At 46.2% G+C, this 26778-nt stretch overlaps 2 protein-coding genes across 5 annotated transcripts in view; one reads left to right on the top strand and one right to left on the bottom strand.

The window, feature by feature from the left end:
- The window catches only part of thrb (thyroid hormone receptor beta), a gene marked incomplete at its 5' end in the record, with an annotated part of 110820 nt that extends 103620 nt beyond the window's left edge, over window positions 1-7200 (top strand). The window contains one exon of one of the 4 annotated variants that reach the window (XM_080863350.1): window positions 1435-7200. In XM_080863350.1, coding sequence (XP_080719476.1) covers window positions 1435-1676 — 242 coding nt within the window. In that variant the 3' untranslated portion in view covers window positions 1677-7200. The remainder of the gene's footprint in view (window positions 1-1434) is intronic. The other 3 variants (XM_080863352.1, XM_080863351.1, XM_080863353.1) reach the window with 3 other exon arrangements.
- A 9792-nt stretch (window positions 7201-16992) lies between these two features.
- Window positions 16993-26087, bottom strand: nr1d2b (nuclear receptor subfamily 1, group D, member 2b). The gene is made up of 8 exons (XM_080863349.1): window positions 25752-26087; window positions 23464-23694; window positions 21079-21167; window positions 20579-20723; window positions 19199-19899; window positions 18647-18832; window positions 18357-18567; window positions 16993-17838 (listed from the first exon to the last, which is right to left on the bottom strand). The coding sequence occupies exons 1-8, from the start codon at window positions 25768-25770 to the stop codon at window positions 17642-17644; spliced, it is 1779 nt and encodes a 592-aa protein (XP_080719475.1). The 5' UTR covers window positions 25771-26087; the 3' UTR covers window positions 16993-17641.
- Window positions 26088-26778: the final 691 nt, after the last annotated feature.

Genomic DNA, 26778 nt, shown 5'->3' with positions numbered 1-26778 from the left:
TCGCTCTGTTTTAGCACAGCGGCGTTACTGCGTTCTTATTATACCGTTGGTAACGTCGGCTTACAGGGAACAGATTTTTAGGAAGTACAGCAGCGTGAATCTGCAGCTGCACAGCTTGTGTGAATACTTGGTTTTGACATGAAATCTATATCAAACCACAGTTTAATCAATTAATCACCGTAATCATTGTGAGGAGCTTTGGCCTGTTAGCTTGTTTCTGGCTCCACTGGCATTTCTCTGTAATACTCTCATTGAAGATCAATACTCGTGTGCTTTATGGTGCAGACCCATCTGTCCTGACACTTTACAGTATCCACTGACGGTTAGATAACACTGCTATTGGGGCAACGAATCGCTTTGGGATAGAAAGTTAATTATTTGTGTTTATTGATCATCTTTAAATTTTAAATTTTTTTTGTTTCGTACTATTTGTACCAAAAAAGAAAAATAATTGTGAGTACTGCAATAAATAATAACTGACACTGTAGTGTATCCACAGCTGCGCCTGTGTTTAACTCATTTTCAGTCAGAAATGACATAAGAGTCATTCAAGGCATGAACACAATGTATTTGTACTGGATCTTTATTTTGGACATGTTTAAATAGTATAAGAACAACAAGAGAGAAAAAACAGACAAACAAACAAAACAATAATAATTATAAATAACTTACATGTTCAGAAACGAGCAGCATGAGCTCATTTAATCCAACCTCCTGTTCATGCCGTCTCCATCACAAGTTCTTCATTATAATTTCTTACATGTATTTTTTTATAACCTCGGTAACACGTATAACGATATATATATGTTTACAGATATATCTACTTATATAAACCACACACCTGATCAGAGCCCTACCTCCACCACATTTGTTCCAAATCATCCCAAATAATACAGGAATTGACAAATACAGCAACCAGGTGATTCTCCATAAAAAGCTTTTGACTGAAACTGTGCGCGGTGTGCAGCGTGTCCTTAAAAACAACGAGGACAAAAGAAGAAGAACAGTATTTGACAGTTGTGTTAAGGCTGCTTCCTCATGCACAGGGCTTCATCACAGAAGAAGAAGCCATGCCTAAGTGAGGGAAACAGGAGGAATAGGCTCAGATATGCCAAATACACAATAACTGGGTGGAAGGAGGTGAGGGAGCATCCACACAGCAGCCAGTGGTGCTGGAGATCCAGTTAAGTCAGATTTGGATCCAACTGGGATGATCTTCATATTCCAGTATGACAGTGATCCCAAACACATAATCAAATCAGTCATAGATAGACCCTTGTGAGTTGTAATTAAGCTATTGTAAGCCATCCTTCCTATTAGCAAAGGAAGACCAAAGGTTATCAGGGTTCTCTCAGCACTGTTCCTCAGGGACAAACGCTTTACAGCTCTGCAGGACGCTGCATAACAACACTGTTGGTGTGCTTGTGTCTTCAGATCGTCCAGGCCTAACTAGTGTGGAGCGAATCGAGCGTTGCCAAGAGGAGTTCCTGTTGGCCTTTGAACATTATATCAACTACCGCAAACACAAAGTGGCACATTTCTGGCCCAAGCTGCTAATGAAGGTGACAGACCTGCGGATGATCGGCACCTGCCACGCCAGCCGATTCCTCCACATGAAAGTGGAGTGTCCCACCGAGCTGTTCCCTCCTCTGTTTCTGGAGGTCTTCGAGGACTGACCAGTGGATTTCTGTGTGTGTGTGCGTGCGTGTGTGTGCGCCTGGGCACCCTGGTGATCTCAGGGGTGGAACCAGCAGAAAGCCCGTCACAACGAACCTTCTAACAGCACTACTGAGTGTCACTTCATTCCACCTTAGAGTAGCTCTCTGGTCTATTTTTGGATGAAACCATTCCTGACAGTGCGGGTACATGTGAATAGCTTTTTGACTTTTCTGGTTTGTTCTGTTATTGTTGTCATGGATATAACATCTCACCTCATATTTGACTCTAGGTTTTTTGTTTTCATTATTGCATCATGGTAATCTTATCAACACTTGTTTGTTCGTTAGAAGCCAAGCACATGTTGTATATTCCTTCCTTTATGTTGAAATACTCGGCTGCTCGCCTCATCCACGACACGAGACGCCGTCAGCAAACCCGCTCCACTTTACCGCATTAATATATCAACCTTCGTCCATCTGGTGAGTGTCCAGTCTGTCCGGTGCCTCGCCATCCTACTGTGACCGTTAAAAACGCGTACTTTAACGGACGGCAGCTCGCAGGTGTCTGCAAGTCTCTCGGCAGCCGCACATTACGAGGTTAAGTTGCAACGCTGCATTCCAGAGCTGTCGGAAAAACAAACGTCAGCTCGAGACACGCTCCGAGCGAGAAACCTGAGCAGGATTTTGCAATATTAGGGGACCTGTGTGTCTTTTCTCAGTTGATGTTGCAATGCTGATTGTTCCCATTAAACATGACCAAAGTTTCAAATCATTTACTAAATATATGTAAAAACAATCCCAGCACTTGGACTGCTATTAAATCGAGGTTTCCAAAGGTTTTTCTCGCACCTTCTGTGACACTCGTTTGCTGCAGGCGGTAGAGCTCGTCCTGAGCCAGGCTTCCCGAAGCCGTCCTATTGGAAGAAAGTGGCTCGTTAGGTAAGGCGAACCTTAACGAGGCAGCGCTAAACAGGATGCTTTTAGTCAAAGGATAAACCGATAGTCTGCATGACGCACAAATCTAAGGACACTAGTCTGTTGGAGTGTCTCTACTAGAGTAATGAGTCCCCTCAAACTTCACACGGTGGCAGTGCACACTGCAAACACAACTTCTCTCTGGCCCTTCACACACACACACACACACGCTGGGCTTTCAGCTAACAGTAAGTCTACTTACTCAACCCTTAAAATGATATGTGGCATTTTGCAGGATATTGCATAAATACTGTTGCACTACAGCAGCATATATGGGCCAGCGAAATAGTCAAAGGTCAGCTCTCTGTTTATGAGCAGGAAGCATCTTTGTGTCTGGCTGAAAGCAAAGAGTGTTTATGAAATCAGAGTGTGGACACTAATAAACTGAGAGAGTGTCTCTCGCTTGTTGTTAATTGCCTTTGGACTTATTGTCAGACAGCATGATATGACCGGTGCTTTGATACTTTATAGACTAATGATTAATTAGCACAACCTCAAAGCATTTCATATGCAACTCTGACAGATTAACTGAAAATGCAGAGGTTCTGTGCGTTCAAACCTGTACAGTGCAAAAAATCTTGCTCAAGTTTCTGTTTGTCTTTATTTCGACAAGAAACAAAACAACGAAACAACAAAACCAAAACTGCGATGTAGACGTGAGCGACAGTGAATGGAATGCAGAAGCAGCATTAAAATGAGCCGCTCGTCGTGCCGGAGACTCGTCACACGGTGGCACTGAGGCCAGGATCGTCTGTGTGTCACAGTACTGCATGTTGTGCCAAAACCAGGTGAACAATGCCCTCACTGCATCCTCCCTCCACTTCCTTAGTTGAGTATAAATTGGCTCCCTGTCGGTCCATACACAGGCTGTCCTATTTGCTGTGTTTCAGTCTGCGGTTGGAACTTCAACTATAAGACCAGCATTAGATTTCAGTGTTTCATCTCAGCCATGTTGCCTCAAAGTCAAATAATTAGTCAGCATTTTTTCTGTTTGTTTAGTGTCTCCGTGAGTGGACGTGGGCTTTCTATTAAAACAGTGAAGTCATGGTGCTATGGTGAGTTGGGGCTATGGCTGATTGAAGCGTATTGTTATTTACATGTCTGAATAAGAGCAGGATGGCATGCATATAGTACAGTAACACACATGCACATATACAGAATGTACAGTACATCTGTGCAGCTGTTGTGCAGCAACTGATCAGCCACAACAATAAGACTGGCACAGATGCTGGGTCCCACTCGGGTACTGGCAGTGGTTTTTGGAGTGGGCCTCTGTCTGCCTCGGTTGGAGGGTTGGTAAATGGGAGAGTTTACCAGCAGAGAAGACCAGTGTTCACCTGTAACTGGTTTTAGTGATGTGGCTGATTGGTGTATCGCTCACACAGATAACACATGGGTCCGACTCCACGACTGTGACCGACCTGTGGCATTCGGAGGCCAAGTAAACTGTATGCTTCGCCATCACCAAGGTACACTGACGAGGCTGGTGAGATTGTGAAAAGTAGAGCTCTTTGTTCTTTAGCCTCTGGTTTTGTTTTTTTTCTTGAAAAAGCCTCGGTATGGTATTGCCGTTTGCAATCTGACAGACCTCGGCTCTTTATATTTCGCTTTTTCGAGCTTCACACTACTCCTCAAAGCAGCTTGTATTTTATTTTGTTTCTTCTCATTTCTGTGAAGTGATGCCTTTTTATCAAAGCAATAGAATTGCTGCAGTGTTTGCATGACCCGGACCTCACACATATACACCTCGCAAACTGTACAGATTCAGATAAATGCACAGACAATCAGAGGGAGAGGCACCCGAGCTCAGGCTGGTCCCCGTCGACATGAAGGGCCGGGCCGGGCCGGGCCCCGCTGAGACGGAGCCATTCAGAAACGTAACGGTTGGCCACGTTTACATGCACCCCTGCGTCTGCAGCCAACGAAAGACTTTGTTATGTGAAGAAGCCTTCGACGAAAGCTGTCAGAACGCGCATCCAACATCAACGAGCTAGACTCATTAACGTAACATCACCTGTGTTTCTAATGAAATAAATGTCTTCATGTCTCAGTAGCAGGGGCTGGCTGCACAAACACATCAGAAGTTGGCTGACTATCTAATGTTCAACCCAACAGTCCCAGGATCTCAGCTCAGGACTTCAATGTCCCTTTGGTGTGCTTCTGTTGGTTAGAACATGTAGATTGAACAAAGTCATGTAAAAAGCATCATTTTTATGCGGTAAACATGGTTTGTTGTTGCACGTTCCCGGTTCTTAGGCTCTCTTTCACGTCTTTTTTTAACTAAAGACTTTTAGTCTAGTCTCAGGAATTTGGCAGTGTAACTTTTCAGACATTCAGCTAAAGTAGCAGCAACTATTGTTTGCAGCCCGAAAAACAAAAAGCTGTGTTTGCTCTTGATTTGGCCTGCCAGTCCTCCACCAGGATAGTTGTTGGGCTGTAATTAGCCGCTACCTCATGAGCGGGGAATTTTGGCCTGGGAATCAAAACTGGAACTTTGTTACTGCTGTCAAATGTAATAACAGTTCCCGAGTTTGTGCAGATGATTCTGTTTTCCTGTGCAGGTAAAGAGACACTAAGAAAGCTGCACAGATTTTAACCACTGAAAGTCCAAAATTAGGTGATTAACAGCTTTATGTGTAATGTGTTTTTGTAGCGTGCAGTAGATTGAACAAAGGTTTCTTTAACAGGCTGATGATATTTCTGTGAAACCACACCCCCTCTCTGAAGCTGCCCGACAGCGCAGTCATTCTCTTTGTGGCTTCATGTTCAGGATGCTCATCATAAGCATAAAATGAGCCACTGTGTGATCAGGACAGTGACAGCCGTCAGTTTCTTTCACATCAGCCCGTGTTCCTCCTTACTTTCTAGTTTGTTGCATTTTTCAATTTGCTGACTTCAGCTACAACGAGGGGATTACTGAGACCACCTCCCTCATGCTAAACATACAGTTTGAATATTGCCCGATGGTTTATAGGTCAGTGTGGAGTAGCTTAACACAAAGAAGAAGAAGAGATGAAAGTCAGAGCGTTGCAGGCTTACTCGTTGGAGGCAAAACATAAAGGCAAGGGTGGCTCAAAACTTTTGCACAGTACTGTATCTAAAGCCTAGCCCTGTGATTGGATGGATGGAGCCAGCCTGTCTGTGCAGCCAGCCCCGTTGTCAGAGAATGAACTTGAAGGTAGAGACGTCTCACAGTTATCATAAAAGTCACATAGATACTGTAAAACTAATGCAGGTCACAGTTAAAGAACTGCTGAAAAACACAATAATCAATAATCATGAAGAAGAACCAGTGTGAAACAGTGACCTGGATAAAAACAATGAGGAGGGCATTATTTGGTTTCTGTAAAAAAAAATATAAATAACCTGTCAGTAATACTTTCACTCATAAATGTAATAAAGTCGAGCAGTTCATAACAATAAACCTGTCAGTTTTATGGTTGAGGCAAATGATGGCCTTGATGTAGTAATATATCATCAAACCTGTAAAGTTATTTCAGTCTGTGGGCGCTCTAATATGAATCCTGAAAGTTTAGCTTAAAAAGCTGGAGAGCAGCCGGGCTCTTTGACAGCTCCTACCCACGTTCCTCTGGGTTCTCCCGATGACTTTGTTGGCATGTTGATCAGTTATCTGAGCGTTTTACTGAAAAAAGCACTGAAGAGGAAGTGAAACCAAAACAAGGAGTTAAAACTTGCAAAGATCTGCAACAGTCAAATAGTTCACAGCAGGATGATGAATGCAGCTTTAATCCAAAATAATCGACATGTTTTTTTACACTTTGATACATAGTTTCACTTTTCTTTTTTTCCTTTTTTGCGGGACGGCTATAAATTGGGTATCTTGTATCCTGGCTGTGTTCACTGAGCACATACGCAGAGCTGTGGTGCACGTAAACGTCGTCATTGCTCACCGCTGGTTAGGAACATGTTCATTTTACCTGAGGAGGTGAATGTTGGCCGTGATATCTCCCGTGAGTTGTTGCTCGTAAGGTTTCTCAGTTACAACCAATAGCAAGAGTTGCGCCATAGAGAAGCTATTTTACAGTACAAAGGAAAAGGATGTATATTTTCAGACTGCAGATTTTTTTTACGGATGTTAGCATAATATGAACATATTGTTTTTGCATAGTGTTAAAAAGATACAGTGTTGCTCTCAAATGTATTTCCACATCTGATGGAGACGTATTTAAAAAAACAAATGATAAAAACAGTTAAATTAGCTGGATTCATGTCCAAAAGAAACCACACATGAGCACGTTTAGGGACAGCGTGGTCAGAAGGAGGCGGTCATCCACAGTCGGCACAGATTTCTCTTCTCTCCTTGTGTGTTTGAGTGTCTTCTTGTTTAAGTCATCTGTTTAATGCAAACCGGGAATTCGACCAGGAGGTGCAGAGAGATGTGAAAGTGAATCTGTGGCAGAAAAAAAGGAAGAACAAAGAATATTGTGTTCCTCAAACGGCTGTTGGACATTTTCAGCTTGGAGGACTGATGATTTTGATTTTGCCTGATGGGGGATGATTGCAGAATTTGTGATTTGGGTCTTAAGAATAAAGATGGTTTTGAGAGAATTTGATTTGGTGTCTTCACTTATTCAGACTTTGTAGGTGCTCTGTATGGCTGTTTGAATGGTTCACTGTGCACCCATTTTATGAAACACAGGTTAATGTGCAGTGCTGTGCAAAAGACTTGAGCCCACCTCGTTCTTTGTATTTTGCTTTAATTTTGCTCCGTGAATCGCTACCTTATCGTGGTGGAGGGGTTTGTGTGTCCCAGGGATCCCAGGGGCTATGTTGTCTGGGGGCTTTTGCCCCCTGGTAGGGTCTCCCATGGCAAATTGGTCCTGTGAGCGATTCAGAAGACCCTTATGAAGAGAACATCAAGGGAACAGTTTACTCTGCCCGGGATAGGGTTACCGGGGCCCCGCCCTGGAGCCAGGCCCGGGGAGGGTGCCTGAGGGCGAGCGTCTGGTGGCCGGGCACAGCCTGAAGAGGAGACATGGGCCCATTCTCCCGCAGGCCCACCACCCACAGGAGGCACCATAGGGGTCAGGCGCATTGTGTGCCGGGTGGCGGCCAGGAGCGGAGGCCCTGGCGGACTGATCCCCGGCTACCAAGACTGGCAATAGGGACATGGAATGTCACCTCTCTGGTGGGCAAGGAGCCTGAGTTAGAGCGTGAGGTTGAGAGGTACCGGCTAGATATAGTCAGGCTCACCTCTACGCATGGCTTGGGCTCTGGAACCAGTCTCCTGGAGCGGGGCTGGACTCTGTCTCAGTCTGGAGTTGCCCCTGGTGAGAGGCGGCGGGCTGGGGTGGGTATTCTAATATCCCCTCGGCTTGCTGCCGGTACGTTGGGGTTTTTCCCGGTGGATAAGAGGGTTTTTTTCCCTGCGCCTTAGGGTCGGGGAACGGGTCCTGACTGTCATCTGCGCTTATGCGCCGAGTGGCAGTTCAGAGTACCCAGCCTTCTTAGAGTCCCTGTGGGGGGTGCTGGAAGGTGCTCCACCTGGAGACTCTGTTGTCCTGCTGGGAGACTTCAATGCTCACGTGGGTAACGACAGCGAGACCTGGAGGGGCGTGATTGGGAGGAACGGCCTCCCTGATCTGAACCCAAGCGGTGTTTTGTTATTGGACTTCTGTGCAAATCACAGTTTGACCATAGCGAACACCTTGTTCGAACATAAGAGTGTCCAGAAGTGTACGTGGCACCAGGACGCTCTAGGCCGCAGGTCGATGATCGATTTTGTAATCGTATCACCAGACCTGTCACCATATGTTCTGGACACTCGGGTAAAGAGAGGGGCTGAGCTGTCAACTGATCACCACCTGGTGGTGAGTTGGATCAGGTGGCGGGGGGAGGACGCTGGACAGACCCGGTGCACCTAAACGCGTAGTGAGGGTGTGCTGGGAACATCTAGCAGAGGCCCCAGTCCGCGAGATCTTCAACGCACACCTCCGGCAGAGCTTCAACAGCATTTCGAGGGAGACTGGGGACATTGAGTCCGAATGGACCATGTTCAGCGTCTCCATTGCCGAAGCTGCTGCATTGAGCTGCGGCCGTAAGGTGGTTGGTGCCTGCCGCGGTGGTAATCCCCGAACCAAATAGTGGACACCAGAAGTGAAGTGAGCCACCAGGCTGAAGAAGGAGTCCTATCGGGCTTGGTTAGCCTGTGGGACTCCGGAGGCAGCCAACAGGTATCGACAGACTAAGCGCAATGCGGCTCGGGCAGTGGCTGAAGCAAAAACTCGGGTGTGGGAGGAGTTCGGTGAGGCCATGGAAAAAGACTTTTGGACTGCCTTGAAGAGATTCTGGCAAACCGTCAGGCGTCTCAGGAGGGGAAAGCGGTGCTCTACCTGCACTGTGTATAGTGCTGGCGGAGCGCTGCTGACGTCGACTGAGAAAATTGTCAGGTGGTGGAAGGAATACTTCGAGGACCTCCTTAATCCCACTGACGCGTCTTCCGAGGAGGAAGCAGAGTCTGGGGATGAGGGGAATGACCCGCCAATTTCCGGGGGGGAGGTCACTGAGGCAGTTAAACAACTCCTTGGTGGCAGAGCCCCTGGTGTTGATGAGGTCTGCCCCGAGTTCCTGAAGGCTCTGGACGTTGTAGGGCTGTCCTGGTTGACACGCCTCTGCAATGTTGCGTGGAGATCAGGGGCAGTACCCGTGGACTGGCAGACCGGGATGGTGGTCCCCATCTTTAAGAAGGGAGACTGGAGGGTGTGTTCCAACTACAGGGGGATCACACTCCTCAGCCTCCCTGGGAAAGTCTATGCCAGGGTGCTGGAGAGGAGAGTTCGTCCGCTAGTCGAACCTCAGATACAGGAGGAACAATGCGGTTTTCGTCCTGGTCGCGGAACACTGGACCAGCTCTTTATCCTCTCGAGGATACTTGAGGGCGCATGGGAGTTTGCCCAACCAGTCTACATGTGTTTTGTGGACTTGGAGAAGGCATTCGACCGTGTCCCTCGGGGTGTCCTGTGGGAGGTGTTGCGGGAATACGGGGTGTTTGGCCCATTGCTACGGGCCATTCGATCCCTATACAACCGTTGCAAGAGCTTGGTTCGCATTGCCAGCAATAAATCGGACTCGTTCCCGGTGGGTGATGGGCTCCGCCAGGGCTGCCCTTTGTCACTGATTCTGTTCATAATTTTTATGGACAGGATTTCTAGGTGCAGCCAAGTGGCGGAGGGCTTTCACTTTGGTGGCCTCAGAATCTCATCTCTGCTTTTCGCGGATGATGTGGTTCTGTTGGCTTCATCGGGTGAGGGCCTCCAGCTCGCACTGGAACGGTTCGCAGCCGAGTGTGAAGCAGCGGGAATGAGGATCAGCACTTCCAAATCTGAGGCCATGGTTCTCAGCCGGAAAAGGGTGGAGTGCCCACTCCGAGTCGGGGATGAGTTCCTGCCCCAAGTGGAGGAGTTCAAGTATCAAGTCTTGTTAGCGAGTGATGGGAGAAGGGAGCCGGAGATCGACAGACGGATTGGGGCTGCGGCTGCAGTGATGCGGACGCTGCACCGGTCCGTCGTGGTGAAGAGGGAGCTGAGTGTAAAAGCGAAGCTCTCAATTTACCGGTCGATCTACGTCCCTACCCTCACCTATGGCCACGAGCTGTGGGTAGTGACCAAAAGAACGAGATCGCGGATACAAGCTGCAGAAATGAGCTTCCTCCGAAGGGTGGCTGGCCTCTCCCTTAGAGATAGGGTGAGAAGTTCGGCCATCCGGGAGGGGCTCAAAGTAGAGCCGCTGCTGCTCCACATCGAAAGGAGCCAGCTGAGGTGGTTCGGGCATCTGACAAGGGTGCCCCCTGGGCGCCTCCTGGGTGAGGTGTTCTGGGCATGTCCCACCGGGAGGAGGCCCCGGGGCAGACCCAGGACACGCTGGAGAGATTATATCTCTCAGCTGGCCTGGGAACGCCTTGGTATTCCCCCGGATAAGCTGGAGGAGGTGGCTGGGGAGAGGGAGGTCTGAGCTTCTCTGCTTAGGCTGCTGCCCCCGTGACCCGGCCTCGGATAAAGCGGATGAAGATGGATGGATGGATGGATGTAAAAAGTGGTCTTAAGTAATATTTCCCTGAGCTTTCTGATGATCTTTCAAAGTTTTTTTTGGCTCCTAATTTTCATTCCAGTTCTTGTGCCTGATGATTTAAAGACGTTTTCTTTGTTGTTGTTAGTTAAACCATTAAACACTGACCTATCAATCATTAAAGCATAAAACAGGAATTTAATGTAAGAGAGGAACCAGTGTTGTCTACACACGAGGGACAACGTTAAAATGATATCGTTTATTCCCATTTCTTTAGGTGAATCTCCATAAAAATTAATTAATTAAAGTGAAGTCCATGAGAATTGGGGTGATCACGGTCCTGCTGCTGTTGAACTATAAGGTATGGTCTCGTTTGGAGGGGGGCCATCAAGAGGTCATTCTTAGCGAAGGGAAACGGGGAGAATAGGCTGAGGTTTGCCTTACACTATAACTAATCAGATAAGAGAGATAAGATAAGATAGAACTTTATTAATCCCTCGGGTGGGTTCCTCTGGGAAATTCGACTTCCAAAAAGCACAGCAACGACCGAAGTTACAGTTACAGAACTGTTATATATATATATATATATATATATATATATATATACACACACACACACACACACACACACACACACACACATATATAAATACAGAGACAAATATAAATAAAATATACGAAGGGGATAAATAGAATAAATAGGAATAACAGCATTGTTCATAATGTCCATCAGTTTCTTTAATGTCCTTTTCTCTGCCACTGTCACCAGAGTGTCCAGCTTCATGCCGACCACAGAGCTAGCCTTCCTGATCAGTCTCTCCAGCCTGGATGAGTCCTTCTTTGCTGTGCTGCTCCCCCAGCACACCACAGCATAGAAAAGTACTCCAGCAACCACCGACTGGTAAAACATCCTCAGGAGCTTCCTGCAGATGTTAAAAGACCTCAGCCTCCTGAGGAAGTACAGTCGGCTTTGGGCTTTTTTATACAGGTGCTCTGTGTTGCATGACCAGTCCAGTTTATTGTCCACCCACAGCCCGAGGTACTTGTACTTGTTGACCACCTCCACCTCCTCCCCCTCTATCTGAACCGGCAGTGGACCTTCTCTGGACCTCCCGAAGTCCACAACCAGTTCCTTAGTCTTTGAGGTGTTGAGTTGCAGGTGGTTTGTGTGACTCCATGCGACAAAGTTCCTCACCAGACTTCTGTACTCCTCTTCCTGATCATCCCAGATACACCCCATGATGGCCGTGTCATCTGCAAACTTCTGAATCAGTCAAATTTGAAATGTTTGTTTTGAATTGTCATCAATATGTGTGAGCGAGGACAAGGGAAGGTGAAGGTCTACAGTCGTGTATAAAATATGGTGGAGCCTCTTTCATAGTTTGACCCAGTTATAAACAGAAAAGCCAGATTTTGATCCAGCATGTGAAACCATCTGGAAATCACCTTATTGGCAATGATGATGATTCCAATGCAATAAAAGAATAGCTGGAAACACAAAGACAGTGGAGCACTCTGAGGGAGCCAGCGTCCCTGAAGAAGTGTGGATCACAGAGAGAGAGCAAAATGTAGCCAACCTACAAAGAAGCACTTTGGAGTGATACTCAAGAGATGCGGAGCGTTGTCCTGAAGGCTGCTTAAAGACAGCTGCCTGAGAGAGTTCAGGTTGTGCTGAAGAATAAAGGTGCTCATAGCAAATGCTGACTAACAACAGAGGTCGATCATCTTGTTAATAATTTCACCTCCTCACTACGTACGACTCTGGATACTGTAGCTCCTGTGAAAACTAAGGTCTCAGATCAGAAGTACCTGACTCCGTGGTATAATTCTCAAACACGTAGCCTAAAGCAGATGACTCGTAAGCTGGAGAGGAAATGGCGTGTCACAAATTTAGAGGATCATCATTTTGCTGCTTTATAAGAAAGCCCTCCGCAAAGCCAGAACATCTTACTATTCATCACTGATTGAAGAAAATAAGAACCCCAGGTTTCTCTTCAGCTCTGTAGCCAGGCTGACAAACAGTCAGAGCTCTGTTGAGCCAACCATCCCTTTAACGTTAACTAGTAATGACTTCATGAACTTCTTCACAAATAAAATTTTTAGCATTAGAGAAAAAATTACCAGTAACCATCCCACAGATGTAATATTATCTACAGCTACTCTTAGTACCATTGATGTTAAGTTAGACTCTTTTTCTCCAATTGATCTTTCTGAGTTAACTTCAATAATTACTTCCTCCAAACCATCAACGTGTCTTTTAGACCCCATTCCTACAAAACTGCTCAAAGAAGTCCTGCCATTAATTAATTCTTCGATCTTAAATATGATCAGCCTATCTCTAATAATCAGCTATGTACCACAGGCCTTCAAGCTAGCTGTAGTTAAACCTTTACTCAAAAAGCATCTCTAGACCCAGCAGTCTTAGCTAATTATAGGCCAATCTCCAACCTTCCTTTCATATCAAACATCCTTGAAAGAGTAGTTGTCAAACAGCTAACAGATCATCTGCAGAGGAATGGTTTATTTGAAGAGTTTCAGTCAGGTTTCAGAGCTCATCACAGCACAGAAACAGCTTTAGTGAAGGTTACAAATGATCTTCTTATGGCCTCTGACAGTGGACTCATCTCTGTGCTTGTCCTGCTAGACCTCAGTGCAGCGTTCGATACTGTCGACCATAATATCCTATTAGAGCGATTAGAACATGCTGTAGGTATTACAGGTACTGTGCTGCAGTGGTTTGTATCATATCTATCTAATAGACTCCAGTTTGTGCATGTAAATGGAGAGTCCTCTTCACACACTGAGGTTAATTATGGAGTTCCACAGGGTTCAGTGCTAGGACCAATTCTGTTTACATTATACATGCTTCCCTTAGGCAGCATCATTAGAAGACATAGCATACATTTTCACTGCTATGCAGATGACACCCAGCTCTATCTGTCCATGAAGCCAGATAACACACACCAATGAGTTAAACTGCAGGAATGTCTTAAAGACATAAAGACCTGGATGGCCGCTAACTTTCTGCTTCTTAATTCAGATCAAACTGAGGTTATTGTACTCGGCCCTGAAAATCTTAGAAATATGGTATCTGACCAGATTCTTACTCTGGATGGCATTACCTTGGCCTCCAGTAACACTGTGAGGAACCTTGGAGTCATTTTTGACCAGGACATGTCCTTCAATGCACATATTAAACAAATATGTAAGACTGCTTTCTTCCATTTGTGCAACATCTCTAAAGTTAGAAATATCCTGTCTCAGAGTGACGCTGAAAAACTAGTTCATGCATTTATTACTTCCAGGCTGGACGACTGTAATTCATTATTATCAGGAAGTCCAAAAAACTCCCTGAAAAGCCTTCAGTTAATCCAAAATGCTGCAGCAAGAGTCCTGACAGGGACTAGAAAGAGAGAGCAGATTTCTCCTGTTTTGGCTTCCTTTTAAATCCAGGATTCAAAATCCTGCTCCTCACATACAAGGTCTTAAATAATCAGGCCCCATCTTATCTTAATGACCTTGTAGTACCATATCACCCTATTAGAGCACTTCGCTCTCGCTCTGCAGGCCTACTTGTTGTTCCTAGAGTATTTAAAAGTAGAATGGGAGGCAGAGCCTTCAGTTTTCAGGCCCCTCTTCTGTGGAACCAGCTTCCAGTTTGGATTCAGGAGACAGACACTATCTCTACTTTCAAGATTAGGCTTCAAACTTTCCTTTTTGCTAAAGCATATAGTTAGGGCTGGACCAGGTGACCCTGAATCCTCCCTTAGTTATGCTGCAATAGATGTAGGCTGCTGGGGGATTCCCATGATGCATTGGGTGTTTCTACCTCACTCACTATGTGTTAACAGACCTCTCTGCATTGAATCATATCTGTTATTAACCTCTGTCTCTCTTCCACAGCATGTCTTTATCCTGTCTTCCTTCTCTCACCCCAACCAATCACAGCAGATGGCCCCGCCCCTCCCTGAGCCTGGTTCTGCCGGAGGTTTCTTCCTGTTAAAAGGGAGTTTTTCCTTCCCACTGTCGCTAAAGTGCTTGCTCACAGGGGGTCATATGATTCTTGGGCTTTTCTCTCTGTATGTATTATTGTAGGGTCTACCTTACAATATAAAGCGCCTTGAAGCGACTGTTGTTGTGATTTGGTGCTGCATAAATAAAATTGGATTGACTATCATTGATGTGTCTGCACATTTCAATACATTTATGAACTAATTTCCTGTTTTCCTTGCAAAATAGAAAATATAAAGACACGGCACTACATTAATAGAGTCTAGCTCTTGTCCTGTGAAGTCATAAGTGAACACACGATAGAGGATGTTTGAACAGACAGGTTCCAGATTGTGCTCTGTTTACAGGACAGCAATCAAACTGAAGTGGACACGTGGGTGGAGCCGATGGTTCTCACTGATTATCGCAGACAGAGGTCTGAGTTTAAAACTTTAAGTGTTACCACCATCACTCGGTGGTAACACTGGAGCTCTGTGTGATTTGGTCGAGTGAATGTTAGTGTCTGTTTACTCGGTGCCACTCCCGGAAGCCAGGGACGCAGACTGAGCTGCACTGTTGCCATCTGCTGATGGATGATAAGCACGACTTGGTTCAGACGTCGCCTTTCTAAACCTCGTTTTACTGAATCCCTCTGGTGTCACAAGAACGTATTAAAGAAAGGCCATAGTCAAACCTTCATTTCATTCAGTGCTGCATTTTTAAGAGAGAATTACATAGATGTGTGTGCGTTTATATGTCAACCCTGCTGTGAAGGTCCTATTTTATTCACTCCTTGAGGCATTGAATAAAACCGTCTGAAATTTCTACTCTTGTCTGAACCTTTCACATGATTAATTAGCTATTGGTGATCCATAACGATCACACGTTTTACTTTCATTTCTACTTTACTGTTCTTGAAGAGCACAGGAGAGGATAATAGGTGTGATTTTGCATCTGTATTCCATCAATGTGATTAAAATGCATTTAAGGCGTTTATTTCAACTGTTTAGGAATTACAGGCATTTTTATACATAACCTCCCATTTTCACAGGCTCAGAAGGACAGCTGACTGACAAGCAGTCTGACAGGAAATGTCTGGATTCTTCCCTCATGTCGTTAGAAATAAATCACATGACACACCTGTGGTTGATCCACTATTTAAAGGAAGAAACACACAGGCCAGCTCAGACGGTCAGAGCAGTTCATACAATCATGAAGCTGAAACTGCACTTTAAATGAGTTGCAGTTACTACAGGAAGTATCATTATCCAAGTATTTCTGCTTAGCGCTGTTGCCTCGCAGCAAGGTGGTTGGTTCAGCGTCGCAGGCCGGGGTCTGTGTGGAGTTTGCATGTTCTCCCTCCTGTGTCTGTGTGGGTACTCCGCCTTCCTCCCACAGACGTGCAGTTAGTGGGGTGAGGTTAACTGGTGATCGTGAGTGCGGTCTCTCTGTCCCTGCAACTAACTAGCGATCTGTCCAGGGTGTGCCCCCGCCTCTCACTCTGGGACAGGTTCCAGCCCCCCAACGACCCTGATAAGGATAAGTAGAAGAGAATATTCACGTGTATGCGAGACGATTAAAATTCAAACTGAGTTCTGTGTCGCCGGCTTCAGAGATCACTCAGTTTTACTCAAACTGCACTAAAGCTGCACGTGGTCTCAGATAAAAGTGCGCATATTTTTATATATTTTTTTAATCACACGGAGAAACAGTAACAAGCAGAAAGTTTGATTATCTGAGTCATGCTCAGGAACAGCTCCTCGTAGGCCTCCCCCGTCCTCCTCATGATGCATTTTGAAAATGAAGACGCAGGTCAGAGGTCAGAGGATGGAGACGAGGCAAAGGCTTCTTAACTGCCGAAGAGAACATTTTCCTACAAATAGGTAAGATGCAGTCGTCATGATTATCGGGAACGACACGTTTTAAATAACCACAGCTTGTACACACCATTTAGAAAATTTATTCATTCATATTATTTATATACACACACATACAGTTATGTTTATATGATAATATATTTCTATAGAAATCTATGCATACTGCATCCTTTCAGAACATGTCACTGCAATAATAGAAGTCGTGGAGAATAAAAGGCTGAGTGTTTCACCAGCAGCTCTGCTCATGTCTTTACATTACAAACACTTTTACAATCAGACTTATGTGAAATCGTCATACATGGACCTGCATCAGCTACAGAACAGAGTCTCTGTAAAAACGTAGAGACGTGTAACGAAGCGTGCAGAAGCTGCTGGTGACTACGAGGTGACATTTCTGTCCAGACTCTCGGAGATGTCACGAGAAAGAAGACAAAGTCCACAATTTCATTTCATGGCTTCAGTCTTCATTTATACTGATCTCAGTAAAGAGCGACTCTGACACGTTCGATTTGTCACAATGCCCAAATAATTTAGAACACAAAACAAACAAATCATGGCACGAACACACGTGGATGAAATCAAGCGTCTGCTTCCCAAATCTGTCCAAAGACGCCACGTTCAGGTTTCCCTGCTGCTCCAACTGAAAGCAGCTTTCCTGCACAGACTCCTCAGTTTCAGCTGCTTTTAAAGAGAACTTTACCTCCAGCGGGTTTTTCGTCCCGCGAGAGCAGCACCAGTTCAATTTAACGTGCACCACCGCAGGGAAACGTTTAGACTCAGACCCAGAAGCAGTCACATATTGCACTATGAATGCAAAAATACCATCGACACTATACAGGAAAGTGCATCTAATCTTTGTACAGCTGCTACACACAAACACGAGAGACATGTACACCAGTCAGAGTGTCTGTGCGTCTGCATTACCGTCACACAGGCCGTCACGCCCTACAGTACAACTTCCACTTGACTTTTTAGACAAAGAGCTAAACCCAAAGGCCCGTGCAGGTGTGGTCGGGTGGAGCTGGTGCTCCAGGCGGCCTTTAGGGCTGCTTTTGTCTCGGGTGCAATGTTTTCAGGTGAAGTGGGGGCGGACGGCGTCAAGTACTTTAGGAAAGTTCAGGAATGGACCTTGAAGGCGAGCAGCTGCTCAGAGTGCATGTTGTTGAGGGAACGCAGGTCGGGCAGCTTGAGCAGCAGTTTGGTGAAGATGGAGGCCTCGTTGGGGTGGTTCTTGGTGATGAGGCTCCGCAGGGCGCGGATAAGCGTCTCCTGCAGGGCCTCCACGGAGTTCACGTTCTCGATGCCAGATCGATCTGGGAGAGGAAGAGGTAGCAGGGAGGAGAGGCCTCAGTTAGCGATACGTTGACAAACAAGAAAAACGGCCGTGTGACCCGCGTGGTTAGTCGCAGTCTCGTGTCAGGTTAACGTGTTTGTGATAATGACATGATGGACTGTCACTCTACAGCATATGATTGACCAAAGTCAGTGTTCAGCGTGTCCGTGATGCTCTAGGAATAAATGCAATTTTGCACAAACTGAAACCGTTTGCCTCACGTGTGCTCAGGTCACAGCAGAGGAATATTTTAAAGCCTGACTCAGTTTAAATGTGTTTACACTGAAACAGCTGAGCTCAGTCCTGCTGTGAGTGTTCATCAGATAAACAGCAGGTGGCGCCAACTCGCCAATCTGTACCATTACAGTGCAGTCAAAGCTCAGGCAGGAAAAACAAAGTTAATGAGCCAATTTTTCTACCTGTTCTCATCATTTTGGATACAAACACTGACGGTGGTTTATGCGTCGCTATCAGTGGATGGATCGTCTGATAACCCACCTGCAGAGACCAGAACCACAGCAGTAAACAGGCTCATCTCCTCCTCACTGAGACCCAGGTTCATGAGCTTCTCACTAAAGTCAAACATGGAGTTGAGCAGGTCCCCGGCCCCCAGGGCCCTCAGACTGTCCACGCTGTACCTCTTCCCTCCGAGAAAGGTGACAGTGCGGTCCTTCACGTCAAACAGCGAGGCAAACCGAACCACCAACACCTGCAGGCCACAGAGTGCCCCAGATTACTACAGACAGACTAAACAAGACTGCAATACGTAAGAAAATTCAATGAATTACCTCAAAGGTGCCAGCCTTCAAAAGGCTGACCTGGTCATGCTGGGAAAGCTCTCTGAAGCCTGGGATCTTCTTGGCAAACTCGACCACCTCCCTGACCGCTGGGGTGAAGCTGTGGGAGAATTCCTCCCACACCTCGTGGCCGGACTTCTGAGGGTCCACGTGAGGCGAAGTGTTCATCGGACAAACCTGCAGATCAGAGCGGGCCTTCAGTTTGGACACGAGTGCATCCACACCTCTGAAACCTCCTTTTCACTAACTAATCACAGACACGATGGCTTCATGCTGCTGTTGGGACAAACGGAGTGATTTTCATTGCGCTCTAAAACAGAAGCTTTGTTTTGGTGAGACTTCTAGAGTTTGTTTTTGCCCTAAAAGCAGCTGTTCTATTCACATCTATTCATGCATACAGAGGCAGGAGCATCTATCCAAACAACAAACAGACACTTTCATTTAAAAGGCTTTTTATTTTACAAAGTCCGCTTTTACACCTTGACATTGATTTTTAATGGCTTGCCTAAACTGTTACCATCCACTGCCCTCTGTTCAGCTTACCAGATGCATCCTGTTGCCTCCTCTCCACAGGGCAATGCTGCACGATCCATTGGTGGAGCCTTCTGTGGACGGTGCCCTGAAAGCTCCATGTGTATATGCTGGAAAGTGGCTGGTGGCAGCCGTCCTGGACAGCCCGAAGGGGCACTGGTTGACCTCCTGACCCTGGGGGTCAAGGCTCAAGGTGGAGTGCCGGGCCACCGTGACCGGGCTCTTGCGGTGGTCCCAGGTGCCCTGCCGCTCCTGCGTCTGGTTGTCGGTGGGGGTTTTGGCGAGGCCACAGCCGAGGGTGTTCGCGGGCTGCGAGGCCTGGGATGGCAGGCTGCTCTGCTCCTGGTTGTACATGAAGGTTTCCTGGTGGGCCCTGGTCACCGAGCCGATCACCTCCTCCTCGCTGCTGTCCGACGCGCTGGGCGAGGCCGAGCTGGGGCTGGTGTCCATTGACGCGGCGAGTTCTGGGTCTAAGCTGGAGTCTGATTGGCTGGAGTGAGGTGAGGAGGAAGGAGAGCAGGAGGCGGCGGGGACGGCATCGTCTGAGGTAGGCTCGGTGGCGCCGGCTGGCAGCGGTTTAACAATGGGCAGGCTCTGGCTGCTGTACAGCTGGCTTTGCAGCTGGCTGTTGTTCATCATGTTGTTCATGGCGCTCTGCATCTCCAGCAGCATGCGCTGTTTCTCTCGCTTCGGGATCCGGCCGAAGCGTACAGCTGAAGAGCGAGAAGAGAATCTCCTTGATTTTTGCCCAAGTCTCAGACATTCGTTAAACAGGAATTTAAAAGGAGGACATCTTACTCTTCTCCAACCGTTAGCTTCACACCTCATGATTACTGCCTTCAAAACAAATCCAGTCATACTGAGAATTACTGCCCCTTAACCATGTCGTCATTAAACTCCAACGTCCTTCCACAGTCAGTGATGCTGGACTATTTCCATCTGTCACTACTAACTGAGCCAAAAGGACTAATGAACGGCATCTTTTTAAAACAAAAATAACAGAAAAGGCTCAATTAAAAGTTTGAGCTTCGTGATTTCTTTGTTAAAAGCGTTTCTTAATGTTGTATTTTGAACACTTTGGTTTTCATGTAGCGCTCTCCTGCAGAATGCCTCATTTTCCATTCACACGCATTCACACAGGTACGTTGTTTCTCTGCTAACACTCACACGAGCAGAACTCTGCCTGAGGAAACTTTGGCAAGCAGACGGGGGAATCTAACCACCAACCGTCTGACTAGAAAATGACACTTATTCGCTTTTATAGCTTTGAAATTGACCGTAACCTGTTTTACGTGTTAGAAAATGGCGTGCTGAGCGTTACTCTGTGAAACCAGCCTCGCTAATCTCTTCACCGAACACAGCGCGAGTCAGTGAACGAGCGCGGGTACTCACAGTCTCTGGACATGCCCACCAGCAGGCATTTCTTGAAGCGGCACTGCTGGCAGCGGTTCCTGTTGATCCTCATGATGGGGCAGCTCTCGTTCTTCAGGCACTTCTTGTACTGGATGTTCTGCTGGATGCTCCTCCTGAAGAAGCCCTGAGTGTGTTCACAGACACAGGCAGCTTACTTTTGTCCTCTTTCTTAGATAAATGAACAGTTTCTACAGTGTGACTTATAACTGTCTGAATTATGTGCGTGTTCGCCCTCTAAGGAGCGCTGTGGTATGTAGCACACTGTTCTCCAGCTAACTGGGCCACACAGCACCATGAAGCATGATGGGTAACAGATATAAATAAAGGCAGAGTGAACTAGTTTCAGTCTGAGCTGTGCAGATGGCTAAAGTGACCCACTTCAACCAAAGACGCCGCAACGCTCGTGTCTGTGTCGCACAGAGACTCATCCTGTGCTGCCTGCGAGTTCACACTGCGTCGTATCAAAGAGGCAGCCTCACCTTGCAGCCCTCACAGGCATGGACGCCATAGTGAAATCCAGAGGCCACGTCCCCGCACACTTTACAGAGCAGCACCAGGCCGTTGATTTCTGAGAAATACAAAAACAAATTCTTACAGTTTATCTGGAAAAAAAAACAAAAACTGGGAACCCACCGATTATTCCCAACGAGGTCACCGAGTCATTACGCCAGTGCTCCTCCTGAACAGTAGGTGCCGCCACTCACAAAAAACCCCAAACCCTCTGCATCAGTCCTGGTACAGGAGTAGAAGAAGAGGAAACTAAACCACTCTCAAATAACCTGCTGTGCTATATTATGTGCAGGGCTCGCACAATCGCTAGCCCGACGTCCCGGAGCTAGCGATATCTCTGGTCGGGCGACCAAAATCTATCTCAGCCCCGCCCGTCGGGTTATCATATAGCCTGACGGGCGGGGCTGAGATAGCTAGCTAGCTCCGTGGGGCTAGCGATTCTGCGAGCCCTGATGTGGTACAGTTCACATCACTGCCCGTCACTACAGCCTCAACATCACACTGCTGTTTCTGATAAACTGCTCTGTGAAGGTTTATGTTGAGAATTTATTTATAGACACAAACACGTCACATGTAAAAGTCATTAGCCGTCTACAGGAAGCTCGTGCTGGCTCCGTCTTGGGTTTCTCCTAAACAGCCTCTGGTTTCATTTCAACCGTCTTCAGAGAGAGAACATTAGTTGTGAGATGTTCTTGGTGCAGTGACGGTAGGGCTGAACGATATATCGCATTTGCGATAATATCGCGACATGATCAAGTGCAATTTTCTAACCGCAAAGGCTGCGATTATACTCTGGACATGTCCAAATTCATGGGCTGCATCCTCCTGAGGCCGCATTTGTAGACCGATTACGTCACAGCGACGCGCCGAAGGCTGTCCAAATTACTACCATATCCCAGAATTCATAGCGCGGCCCAGCCAAACTCCAGTTTCCAGCAATGGCGGCCGCTACTAAGTTTTAAAATTACTCATACTAATCTTTCTGGGTCACAAAATAAACTTTTAACATATTTTCAGGCGAGAAAGTAGCTGTGTAAACATCAAATATCTGCTCGGTTTATCAAGATATCCCATATTTGCAAAAGTGCTTCGACGTTTTCAGAGACGTCTGCTACCCACCAGCTCGACAGCTAGCCGGGAGCTCGAGGGTTACTGATGCGGCCGAGAACGGCACAACTCCCGGCACATCATTTTCAGATCACCGCGGAGTTTCGCTGCTCGGGTTAAACGTAATATATAAGTCACTTAGACAACCTAAAAATGTTATTGTTGGGCTTTTTTCAGTGTTTTGTTTGTTCGTGAGTAAATCGGTTTGGCTGAGATTAAAGTTATTAGATTAGATAAAATAAAACTTTATTAATCCCCCGGGTGGGTTCCTCCTTGGTTTTCACACAGCTGACTAAACGTCAAACAGAAAACTTATTAAACAGAAGTATGAGACAGTCGAGAATTTACACCAGTGTCTGGTTATATTTTAGATAGCAAGAAGCAGACGGCCGAGTTTATTAAACTCCACCGAGACAGCGGTGACGCTAATCAGAACTAGACCGTCCAATTTCACGCCTTTAAACTTTAAAGGCGTGTTTGTGTTGTGTTTATACAATTGCTATTATGTTTGCACTTTATGTGTAATGTTACTGACTGCAGAGATCAGTAAGATGTGTGTATTTTTTATTTATTAGTTTTATTTATTTAATATTATTTTTTAATTGAATGACAGTCTAGTAGTTCACAGATGTCGAAAAACTGAGTGTGGTAAAGCCACTGATTTTTTTTATGTATATTTCTGCAATCTGCACATTGTACTGACTTTCATTTTAATGTTTACACCAGGGTTCCTTGTCAGCACTTTATGCTCAGATGTTTGTAAGCTAAAAATAAACTATTGTGTATGTTCAAATATACTGTTGTGATTGAAGAAGTTAAATAAAAATGTCAGTCATCAATTCATGCATCACCTCATGTCATCATAACAGAGGTCTGTCTTCCAGGAAAGAACAGTTTAAAATTAATGTAATATAGTATTGGCCATACTATATGATGTATTGCTTGTCTTTGTTTAATAATACAGAAGACAAAGACCTTAAAAAATAATCGCATATCGCATCGCAATCGCAATATTGGGGCAAAAAAATCGCAATTAGATTATTTTCCATAATCGTTCAGCCCTAAGTGACGGCGGCTGAAACAAGCTACCTGGAAGTTAAAATGTCAACATTTGTTTTGGGCAGATTCCAATAATGTCCTTGAGATGTTTAAGTCATATAATGCTCTCACTGACCTGACATGCTGCACTGATTCCTAGACTTAACACAGGCAGCATCTGAAGACACATATGAGAGTGTCCAACTTACTTGTGATGCCAGTCTTTGCTGTGGACGACGAGCGTCCACCTTTCTGAGTCCGTGGCAATTTTAGGCCTCCTACAGCCATCGTGGGGTCGAGCGGCTGCCTCAGCTGTCCGTGGCTAGGCGGGGACCCGCGGGGCGGGGAGGACGACTGGTAGCTGCCATTGGAGGAGTCGCTGTGACACGACTCTGGGCTGGAGGCAGAGCTGGACGAGCTGATGTAGGCTATTACGCCTCCTGGCGAGCGATCAGCAGAGAGGGGAGGAAACGGACTGTGAGAACAGGGACTGTAACAACGAAGCAAAGCCTACTGTGTGAGCTTGCACTGAAAACTTCTCATGTATTTTATGAGGAAAATAGACAGTATCAAAGATGAATGTAGCTCCTGAAACGTGACCTGTATTGGTCTAATGGTCTGCAACCAGCCCTCGTGTCCCTGTGACCTCTGTAAACGCTTTCCTCACTTTACTTTCAGGTCATATGAATCCATTCAGTCAATTATGGTCTTTATTAGAGTCAATAAGGACGCTCACCCAGGAGCTGCTCAGTGGCTAACCGCTCCTCCAATCACAACCATCAGAGGATGAGTGTGTGGTTCAGGACCCACCCCGTGCTCCTCATATGCAGTCTCAGAACAGCAAGACGGCAACGGAGAGAAACGCTCAGCTGAGGGCCTGACAGACACCTCAGTAATGGGTGACCTCACTGTAATAAAATGAGTCCATCTCGTGCCTGATAACACATTTCTGATTTGATTTTAATGTGCACTTTATCAAACTTTACTGATTGTTTCTGCATTAGGACAAAAAGGAAACTCACTTCATCGTCACACTCTACTGCAATCACAAGAAGCTACCAGATGTGCGTGTCTTCTTTTGCTCGTTGTCAGTTACACCGTTTATTTCATCGGTATAACCTGAGCCCTGTTTGAACGCTGTAATGTCGCCATGGTTTCTGTAGGTGGCGCTTTTCTCCCTGACTTACCCCCCCAGCTACAGACACCTTCCCTGTGTGAAAACCAACCAGCTTAAAGTAAAGAGGGCAGACGAGAATACGACAAACATTTCTTGGGCCAGTAAACGCCGCAGAGACGGGCTGCTGCACCAGGGAGCTCCACCCTCAGCACAGGCTGACCTGATTTCTTCCTCTCCCATTCTTTATGATTAGGTAACAGCGATTACATAATGTCAGCCTGGCAGGGGTGTGTATGTAGTTCAGTCATTCACAGTCGTAAAAACAGATCGAATACATGCCTTCATTTATACACTTTTCATTTTAAAAGAAATATATAAAAATTGTCCCCCATTAATACACAGCAAAGGAAAAGTATGAGGTGAAAAAGTGCCAGTGATGACTCAGAGCTCACGCAGCCTCTTTGAATGCTTCAAAAATGAGGTTTAGTTCATGGGATTATCAGGTTACTGTGTATCCAGCATCATGAGTGAAACAGGAAAATATGAGTCAAACCTGTAACTAACTCAGTGACCGTCTCCAGCTCTAATGTTTATCTAACTCTGCGTAATTAGATCATTTTATACGAGCTGGAAACAACCGAGGCTGCGTTTACGGCCCTCGGGAAATATCTTAGTTCGAGTGCTGTCAGCGGACAGACGATGAGCTCGAGAGTTGAGCAAACGAAGACAACTGTGGACTTCCGGTTTTTTATTATTATTTTTTTATTCAATGTTGTTTTTATTAAATCAATGGTAACATAGAAACTGAATACAGCGGGTCATATCGCGACGTTTATTATTAATCATGTTACTAACGTACGTTTCTTACACAAAAAGCCTTCCCCGTCCCATGAGCAAAGCACCACAGCTGCTGGTGTTGGGGTTTAAACGCACCCCACCTGGAGCACGCATGCGCTTTCCCCGGGAAAACTAGGTCAGCTCGCGTTGCCATGAGAGGCCTCACGTGTATCACGGCGAGACTGCACACATCGAGCTGGGAGAAATTATGCAACGCCTACGTCACTGCACCGCGCGGCCAATGAGCTGAGACGCACGGGGAGCGTAAACACAAGTGCACATGGCTAGGCTGGCGGGTCCATGTGAGCCGAGATGACTGCAGTGCCACGGAAGCCAAACACTGGTGTAACAACAACCGCCCACGGTGGCCCTAACCCACTTTAACAGTAACAAGTGGGTTCGACAGAAAGTCCACAATAAACAAGAAATACAGTCAGAATGTGACCGGTCGTGTTACTTTTCCGGTTCGACTGAAGCCAAAGGCAGGAGGTAAGTACAGTACGCCCCCCGTCGCCGGGTGCAGATGCTGTCAGGCGTACTTACCAGCTTTGGTGGACTCCATGTCCTGTGAGTCTGGGGGTTTCCTCCTCTGCTACCTCGGTGCCAAAGCCGTTTTCTCAGTTTTAGTGTTCAGCAACTGAAAAGTCGCTGATTGGTCCCAGTAAGAGAAACTAACCGTCTTTAAGTTTGAACCAAAGACATAAGCCTAGTTCAGACCCTACACGCTACGGTCGGCTTTACAAGCAGCCCGGTGGAGATGTACTTTCCCCCTAAAACAACCAGAAAATCGGCCGAGGCGACGATCAAATGTGCAGCGTTCACTCGTTCCTGGAGCTCCAGTCCAGGCGTGTGCTCGACGGCTTTCTGCTCTGTTTCGAGTAGCGATCAGTGTGAAAACCATGTGACCCAGTTCACTGACTCCTCCCTCCCCTCCCTGCAGCTTTGCACTTGTGTCAATGTAACCCACTGACATACTTTCACCAGTGAAACGGAGCAAAGATACTCGGCAATGTCAGAAAAGACGAGCGGGTTGCGACACAGCATCTCCTCCTGATAGCGTTTATCATATGCTGAAACATTTCATTGAAGTCCAAAAGTTTCAGGACACCTTATATTTATCTATGTGACAGTGCACTGATGTTCCTGCTAAAGCTTCCACTGTGGCCCACTGCAAGTCTGAAAGCTGCAGAAAAGACCACTTTGATTAGATTGAACACAGTCGTGCAGGGACACCAGCATTACTATTTAAAATGTTTGACATATAGTTCAGCTGCAACATAATATCTTTTTTCTTTCCAAAGTCAACTTCTGCACTTTTGTCGATTTTGTAATAAGTTTGAATCTAGAGAAATGGACATTTTTTTAAAATCTCTTTTGTAAATGGACGGTTCGTTTGAGCAAAGCTTTTTCTGCTCCGGTCCACTCACGCTACAAAGAGTTTGATACTGTTCGTATAAAAGATGTAATATCTTCTGGGTCTGAAAAGTGAAAACACAGGTACTTTAAAGCAGTGGTGAAACACTACAAAGGCTGATTTACACCATGGAGCCCTGCTCTAAAAGCTGACGTA

This window comes from Rhamphochromis sp. 'chilingali', assembly GCF_963969265.1.
Source record: "Rhamphochromis sp. 'chilingali' genome assembly, chromosome: 17".
Classification (NCBI taxonomy): domain Eukaryota; kingdom Metazoa; phylum Chordata; class Actinopteri; order Cichliformes; family Cichlidae; genus Rhamphochromis; species Rhamphochromis sp. 'chilingali'.
The sequence above is the reverse complement of the archived record's forward strand: the minus strand, read 5'-3'. Positions and strand labels throughout refer to the sequence as shown.